The 9,111-nt window shown below is 37.0% G+C and overlaps 1 protein-coding gene across 1 annotated transcript; it reads left to right on the top strand.

Moving 5' to 3' along the window:
* Positions 1-866: 866 nt before the first annotated feature.
* LOC114744060 (alpha-glucan phosphorylase, H isozyme-like) lies at positions 867-8,159 on the top strand. The gene is given in 18 exon segments (XM_028932249.1): positions 867-1,027; positions 1,172-1,412; positions 2,005-2,184; positions 2,274-2,409; positions 2,412-2,449; positions 2,536-2,621; positions 2,783-2,916; positions 2,919-2,971; positions 3,268-3,360; positions 4,091-4,275; positions 4,392-4,509; positions 4,602-4,730; positions 5,190-5,408; positions 5,490-5,693; positions 6,113-6,262; positions 6,648-6,911; positions 7,045-7,235; positions 7,672-8,159. Coding segments are annotated over 17 exon segments (2,529 nt in total). The 5' UTR covers positions 867-1,027; positions 1,172-1,190; the 3' UTR covers positions 7,799-8,159.
* Positions 8,160-9,111: the final 952 nt, after the last annotated feature.

The raw sequence follows: 9,111 nt of genomic DNA, 5'->3' as shown, positions 1-9,111 counted from the left end.
TCCATGCAAGAAAAAAAATTACAAACAAGTTTCAGAAGTTGTTATTTTCTACTCTAGAACTTGTCATTACAGGCTGCTTAGAGTTGTTATTTGGACTTTTTAGTAGTTATTTATCTTGTATGAGATTTGATTGTAATTCTCCTAATAAAATTATGCATACTTCATTCAATTAATTGCCACCTTAAAAAATAACACGTTTTCATAATTTTTTCACTTACCCTACAAATTTGATGAAGTTCTAAAATAACCATAGAGTTGAACTATTGTCTAATTTCTTTTGCCAAATAAATCAATGTCTATTGTTTTCAAACGCATACTGAGAATATCAAATTATTTAAACATTACTATATCTTTATTAATTAAAATTTTATGGTATTTTCATAAAATATCTTCTTGACCAATGATCATTATTATAGTGTGAAAAATTAAGAATGTTTTCCTCTTTTAGCAGATTTTAAGCAATTTCTTCTTATAGGGAAAATATTCGTTACACGACAAATCACTCTCCCCAAAGATCAATCTCCGCCGCGTTTCTTTCTCAACTTGAAAATTTTATTCTGATAAAATTTTGTCAACTTGATAATGATAATTTTATAAAAATAAATTATGTAGGAGTACATGATTAACTCAATAATTTTTCGCGCGTACGATCAACCGCCATCTCAAACCTCGCGCCGTTCCCGCTTTCCATTGAATGCTGCCACGTGTCTTCGGCCTCACGTTGTAAAACTATCTCGTTTGTGATCCCAATGTCACATCCAGAAAGGGCCTTTAGTCCCACACTCTCATACGGCTCTCGCTTCAGTCTCACTCCGTTTCATTCCTACCAAGAAAAGAACGAAGACCATCTCAGATATTTTTACTTTTTTCGCAACACTCCAAGTCCCTCCTATTCCACATGATAGCTCTCTTTTGAAGTATCTCTTAGCATATCTCTAGATTCTCTCTTCGAGCCTGCCGCTTCCTTAAATATCTTCTTCCAACCAAAATTATTATCACTTTATCAATCTTAGAATTGCTTGAAGAGGTAATACTCTCGACTGGGTTGCTGTTTGTTAGTGAGAATTTCGATTGGCGTTGTATTGGTTGGGTTTTTCCGCTTTGTGATCAATTGTTATGCCTTAATGAAGTGGCTAACGGAAAGACTTTTTTTTTTTTTAATGGCTGACAGCTTGATTTTGAGATCGGAAATGGCGGGGAAAGTGGAGGTCAATGGCAGCGGCGCTCCTTCTGCTTCTGCTGTTTCTGCCAAACTTCCGGCGGTGGCGAACCCGTTGGCTGAAAAGCCTGACGAGATTGCGTCAGACATCAATTACCACGCGCAGTATAGCGCTCATTTCACTCCTTTCAAGTTTGAGCTGGAGCAAGCTTACTTTGCCACCGCTGAGAGTGTTCGCGATCGTCTCATTCGAGTATGGTACTATTTATGGATGTCGTGTGTTCAATACACGTGTCAGATGCAACATCACATTTCATTTCAAATTACTCGCACACCATCATTCTGCGATATAATGTCCTATATTATTGTCCATGCTTCTTGTAACGAAGTCCAATTTTGATTGATGATTTTTTGATTTGTCGGTGTTTGACATGGAACAACAGTGCACTTCCTATAGGAAAACATGGATACTGATTACCTCTGTGAAATATCTTGACTCGATAACACTTGTGGTCGATTTCTATTGAGATAAGCTTTAGTTCAGTAGTGCATATATATGGGAACCTTTTCAAATCTTTCCATGCCATGGAAACTTGAATTAGGTAACATATATAAACATTTCTATCTTTTAAAATAAATTTTAATGCTGATATTGTCAATGATAACTGATATTTGTAGTCAAGAGGAAATTTTGTGTGCGTCGCTGTAGTTTATTTAACTTTGAAGTCATAATAATTAGGGAATTTTTCAGTCATCCTTTAAACTAGTTTTAGTATCAGATTATTATATTTCTTATATCAGATGATTAGACTAATGCTGTTTCCACATATTGATGACTTTTTCAGCAATGGAATGAAACGTTCCTCCATTTTCACAAAGTTGATCCTAAGCAAACATATTACTTATCAATGGAGTATCTTCAAGGTCGAGCTTTGACTAACGCAGTTGGAAACCTGAATATACAAGAAGCATATGCTGATGCTTTGCGCAAATTTGGACTCAAACTTGAAGAAATAGCAGAGCAGGTAAAAACCAAAGGACTGGGCAGGTTCATATCATAAATGTATTTGATATCTTTGGCATCTTAATAATAATCCCACTTAAAACATTGCAGGAGAAAGATGCAGCTTTAGGAAATGGTGGTCTGGGCAGGCTTGCTTCTTGCTTTCTGGATTCCATGGCAACACTCAATTTGCCTGCTTGGGGTTATGGTCTGAGGTATAGATATGGGCTATTTAAGCAGATAATCACGAGGAAGGCCAGGAGGAACTTGCAGAGGACTGGCTTGAGGTTTGATTTATCTTCTTTTAAATCACTGGAAATGTATCCATGTTTTACATTAAACTGATGGACGGACTCAAATGAAAACCGAGCAGAAGTTTAGCCCCTGGGAAGTTGCAAGGCATGACATTTTGTACCCTGTCAGATTCTTTGGCCATGTTCAGGTTAATCCTAATGGAAGGTAAGTGGAAATCTACTCCTTAAATTATTGAAGTACTGAATGATGAAAAAAGTATGTTTTATAGTCTGATTTAAAAATAAGCTTAATTCAAATGTAATGAAAAATCCAATCTATTTATAAACATTGATACAATTTACTTGAAAATTTGGTGTGAATGCCAGCCGAAAGTGGGTTGGAGGAGAAGTTATGCAAGCGTTGGCATATGATGTGCCAATTCCAGGATACCAAACCAAGAATACCATCAGTCTTCGCCTTTGGGAAGCAAAAGCTTGTGCAGAGGATTTCAATTTGTTTTTATTAATGATGGACAACATGAATCTGCTTCTGTTCTTCATTCACGAGCTCAACAGGTTTGTATTGTGGCTTTCTATCACTTTTTAACGAAAGCTGGCTGTTTTCCACAGGGATGATTGATGACCGGCATTTCTTTTCTCATCAATCATAAATGAGCAATTAATCTTTTTGCAAAAGACCTTTATTTCCCTTGCAAGAGCAAATGCATAAAGAGATAGATCTATCTTTGCCTGAAGTTCATTTTTAGAACAAATGCTAGTATAATTTATTTTCTACCTCCGCCACTACACCCCACTCCCCAAAAGAGAAATATAAAGGACCAGCTGTTTTATATTGAATTTGAAAATGCTAGATTTGTGCGGTTTTGTATCCTGGGGATGCTACGGAAGACGGGAAACTTCTTAGGCTGAAGCAGCAATTCTTTCTCTGCAGTGCATCACTCCAGGTGAGACATATCCTCTGAAGAGCTCCCCATTTCATTGCGATTTTTATTTGTATTGTAGTTCTTGTCCTCTCTTCTAGTTTTTGCACTTGCATATGCTCTAACTGAGGCTGTCTGAATTCAAAGTTTACACGTCCTTTATTCTAAAGTTTGAGATATATGAATCAAATGGTCACTACTAGAGACATCATACAACCATGATTGAGCCTGTCATATCCTAAGTTTTCTGGAAGAGGAAGTGCTTGAGATGATATTAGAGTCCAAGAGCTTAAGGAGTTCAGTCTCAGCCATCCCATTTTCTTAATTAGACATAAATTTTAGCACCAGGTATGTCTAGCTTATGCTCAGTCCATGCTTCAAGTTCAAAGGGTTTTGATTCAATTGGGTGTGTTAGAGATGATAACAAACCATTCTCAAGCCTCTTAACAGCTCAAGACATTGGGAGAATTGGTTGGTGATAATCAACATCACATGTCAGCCAATTGCTGCGACTACAGATTCTTCTGATTACTAACATGAGTTAAGGAAAACTAGATCATCTGCTTACTGGCAGTCTTTTAATTAACACATTAGCTGACAGATCATATTTTTAATGTCATAAAGAATGTATTATTTCTCAATATTGTGGCTATTTAAGTACAATTGACATTTAAGTGACTCACTTTACTTGTGTGCTCAGTTCTCTTGTTTGACATGCTTTTCACTATTTCCTCTCATCTTGGACCTACCTCAGGACATAATTTTTCGGTTTAAAGAGAGGAGACATGGAAAGGAATCTTGGACATGGTCTGAGTTCCCTAGCAAGGTTGCTGTGCAACTTAATGATACTCATCCTACCCTTGCAATTCCAGAGCTAATGCGACTACTGATGGATGATGAAGGCCTTGGATGGGATGAAGCATGGGATGTGACGACAAGGTCCGTGAATTTTTAAATTTTTCACATATCATAAGCATCAGTAATCTTCCATCTTTGTGTCTCTCAAACATCTTTAGTGCACTCCTTGTGGCTAAAATGTGATGTACGCTAACCAGGACAATTGCTTACACTAACCACACTGTCCTCCCTGAGGCACTGGAAAAATGGTCTCAACCTGTAATGTGGAAACTACTTCCTCGCCATATGGAAATCATTGAAGAAATAGACAAGAGGGTAATATGCATGGCTTCTATTTTTAACATTTCAAAAATTCCATGAAGGTCTTGCTAATATATTTTAATCTGGAAATCATAAAATGCTTGCAGTTCACTGCATTTATAAGTGCAACAAGGTTGGACCTTGAGAGTAAGCTTCCTGCCATGCGCATTATGGACAATAATCCCCAGAAACCAGTAGTTCGGATGGCAAATTTATGTGTGGTGTCCTCACATGCTGTAAGCATTTGACCTCTGTGAACGCATCAAAGTCTTCAGCAGCTCATTTTATTGTATAGTTCTACTGTTTTTCCAGAGTCACCAAGTGGTTATATTGGGGGATTTAAAACAACTGTAAATTTGTCCCATGCGGGTGTTTCTCTAGCAAGCACATTACCCGCAAGTTATAAAATCCTGTGATGGTATATTGGTTAATTAAGTCTGTGGAATGAGTATAAAGTTGGCTAATGATAAAAGATGCCGGATACCATTCAATATTTTTCATCTGCGGATACAGAAAATCTATTGTTGTTAAAATACACCGTGCAAAATTGGCTGATTTTTTTTTTTTTTTTTGGGGTACAAGGGGAAGATTGACCTCACAATCTTTTACACTTTCTTTCTAAAATTTGTTCTGTACAATTTTGCTTATTGGTTTCATTTAAAATTTTTTGACTAATGGTTTTTATCTCTTTCAAGGTGAATGGTGTTGCCCAATTACACAGTGACATTCTAAAATCAGAATTATTTGCGGATTATGTTTCAATATGGCCAAAGAAGTTCCAGAATAAAACTAATGGGATCACACCTCGAAGATGGCTCCGCTTTTGCAGTCCTGAGCTCAGTAAGATAATCACTAAATGGTTAAAAAGTGATCAATGGGTAACCAATCTTGATTTGCTTGCTGGTCTTCGACAGGTGAGTGGATATTTTTCCTTCCCTGCTTGTTGAGTCCTATGATTGCAACATTCTCACATCAGTTCCTGGTGCTTCCTATAGTTTGCTGACAATGAAGAACTGCAAGCTGAATGGCTGTCTGCAAAGCGAGCTAATAAGCAGCGGTTGGCACAGTACATTCTACAGGTGACAGGGGTGAGCATTGATCCAGATAGTCTGTTTGACATACAAGTCAAGCGCATCCATGAATACAAGAGACAGCTACTGAATATTCTGGGTGTGATTTATAGATACAAGAAGTTAAAGGTATGAGAAACAGCCCACTATTTGGAGTATAACCGTGACATATTCATTGGCGGATATTGTATGGCAATAAATTTGGCCGAGTTTCCAATTTTTTTATCAACAGTTATGTGTTCATGATGAAAATTAATATACAACTAGACTTGTTTTCCTCTTGCATTACATAGAATTTGAGGTGATTCCAATGTTCATGGCTAATAAATAGCGGGGCTTGTTATAGATTTTATATTTTATGTTGATTTTTAGTTACCTGCCTATTCAGTTCTATGTCTCATGCTAATTATAGCCCAATTGTAGCTTATATATATTCTGCTAGCAATTATATAGAAGATACCGCCTAAGATGCCACTCTTCTTGAAATGCTATATTTACACCGGAATTCTGGAAATAATTCTTATGACTTAACCGTAATAGGAGATGAGCCTGAAGAAAGGAAAAGAACAACTCCACGCACTGTGATGATTGGAGGAAAAGCTTTTGCTACGTATACAAATGCGAAAAGAATAGTAAGGCTGGTTAATGATGTTGGGGCTGTAGTCAACACTGATCCTGAGGTCAATGACCACTTGAAGGTGACTTTCCCTTTGATACTATAGCTCCTTGCATGTTGTGATTTCTTTTATTCTGCACTGGGATAATCTGCCATCAGCTAAGCCCAGTTTGCTGTCCATTTGCCTGCCAAACATCGCATGTATCGGTATTTTGATGGAGTTCCATATTGGGTAGCCCCAAGCAATTCTTTTGGTACATAAATGACATGGTTCTTCCCATTTTCACTGGGTTTCCATCATATGTTTTCATGATATATGGCACTGCATTTTTATGATGTATTATTTGGTAATTGCCTTGTAATAATCAATGCATGAACTATATTTTGCACAGTTTTATCTGGTTTGCTGCAATCTAGAATTAGGCTAATTTACGACTACTCTGCTTTATATGGACAATCATTCTCAGGTTGTGTTCGTCCCAAATTACAATGTGTCTGTGGCAGAGGTGCTGATTCCAGGAAGTGAGCTGTCCCAGCATATCAGCACAGCAGGCATGGAAGCAAGTGGCACAAGCAACATGAAATTTGCATTGAATGGTTGCCTCATTATCGGTACTTTAGATGGAGCTAATGTTGAAATCAGGGAGGAAATTGGTGAGGAAAACTTTTTCCTTTTTGGAGCAACAGCAGAAGATGTCCCTCGCCTTCGAAAGGAAAGAGAGAATGGACTGGTATGCCGTAGCAGCCCTTTTTGATAATGCTGTAATAATCAATGAAAATGATGATATAATACTTGCTAATATTAGTAAATGTCTAACAACGTTATATTGCGTGCACTTTTTTTTTTTTTTGGGTGATTTATAGTTCAAACCAGATCCTCGGTTTGAAGAGGCGAAGAAGTTCATTAGGAGTGGGATATTTGGAAGCTATGACTATAACCCTCTGCTTGAGTCGTTGGAAGGAAATTCTGGTTATGGTCGTGGTGACTATTTTCTCGTAGGCCATGACTTCCCCAGCTATATGGATGCTCAAGCAAGGGTAGATGCTGCTTATCGGTAAGACACCATCTCCCAGGTCTTCACTGTTCTATTCCTTCACCAATCTGTGGTAAAGACCAAAGAAACATTCCTGACTGCATTGTACAACAAGCTCGTTCATCGATTTAATGTTTTGTTACTTGTCAAGAGCAAAATTGTGAACAAGACTTTGGTTTCTGCATTTTTGTTTTTGAGATGTTTGAACTCATTTAACTTGAGCATGCATTGAGGCTGGTTTAATAAAACTGGTATTGCTCAGTCTTCACCTCATTCATCTCCCCTAAGTTAGCCTCAAACATTGTGGGAGGCACTATATTATAAAAATCTGATTCTCCCCTCTGCTTTGAGAGGCTCTAATGGTGACAGAGTCAAGAGTCACTAATAACGAATGATTGTTTAACGGGTTCCTATTATGAAGTATGTGTTATTATTTTCCAATTTTTTTTGGATGCAGGGATAGGAAAAGATGGCTGAAGATGTCCATTCTAAGCACAGCTGGGAGTGGAAAATTCAGCAGCGACAGGACCATTGATCAGTATGCCAAGGAAATTTGGAACATAGAAGAGTGCCGCGTACCTTAATTTCAGATGCAGATCTCTTACCTTCAAGTGTCTGAGAAGTAAAATGGGGAGTAGCATCAGAATTAAGAGGGAGAGAAGTGAACATTCACTTCTTTCGTGTCTGAATCTGTGAGTCGATGCCTTTTCAGGTTGAAGTTTCTGCTATATCGTCATCCTTCACAAGTGCCCTCCACTCATCTGCTTTAGCGGGATGGAGCTTTCTATTCTCAGTGTGCAGTTCTACGATCCTGTGATTACTCCATTCCTGTTGAAGCTCGTTAAGTCCGCGTAATAGTTGTCTTCAGTCGAATAAAGTCATATTCTCTTACAATAATGATTTTAGTTATCCATTTTACCGCAGAAAAATAAAAGGAAAGGGGGGGAAAAAAGGGACAAAGTTACAATGTTTGTGAACGAGTCTGTTTTCATTTCTTACCCTCTACCTGTAAATTTGATTGCGTCATTTTATACTCTTCATACTGTATTATGTTGCTGGACTGACTACTTTGGTAATAATCCCTAGAGATTATGATACATTATTAAGCTTTGTTGAACTTTGTCCTTTTGTTATTATGCCCAAAAGTCATTGTCGTCTCCAGGGCGGTGTTCTTCATGGGACGCCATTGATGAGTGATTAATGCCTTATAGCAGCCGTGATATTGTAAACACTTTTTAGCCCCTATTATTTACCTCAGTAGCTGCAAAACAGTTTTTTCCTTTTCTTGGCGTATGAGGAACATTACTATGGGCATTCGAAAGGCTACTATGTCTAGATTCCATATATTTTATGAAAATAGAATGTCGATTCGTGTTGTGCATAGTATTTGAAGTTAATACTAATTTCGAAGGAAAAAAGTAGTTTGAAGTTTGTAGCAGATGACGTATGTGTGTCTCGTGTGTGTTTGTGTGTGTGGATACGGTTTTTTACATCTCAAGGTGCATAAGATTTTGCTTTTGCGAATTTGTGTAGATGCATGGGTTTACTCTAGTTATACTTTATCGGAACTTATGAGTCTTAACTAATTAAAATATGCAAATTAAAAAGTTGGTTAAAATTAATTAAAGAGAATAAAATTGTAATTCAATTTATTTTTTTTAAAATGCCAGAAGAGTGTAAATGGAAAAAAGAATGAGTCAAAAAAAAAAAAGAAGAGGCATAATTGATTAGGAATAAAAATAAAAAATTTGTTGAGACATCTTCAAAATTTATTGAAGGCTCAATACAATTATATGCACATAAAGAAATCTCATGGAACTATAATTTTTTAAATTGAAACCTAAATATAATCATATGCCAACACATTTTCGTAAACGTAAATAGCAAAATCAAGATC

Source organism: Neltuma alba, unplaced genomic scaffold (genome assembly GCF_004799145.2).
Source record: "Neltuma alba isolate B1F8T4 unplaced genomic scaffold, ASM479914v2 tig00004252_pilon, whole genome shotgun sequence".
NCBI classification, from domain to species: domain Eukaryota; kingdom Viridiplantae; phylum Streptophyta; class Magnoliopsida; order Fabales; family Fabaceae; genus Neltuma; species Neltuma alba.
This window is presented reverse-complemented; position numbering and strand designations above follow the sequence as displayed.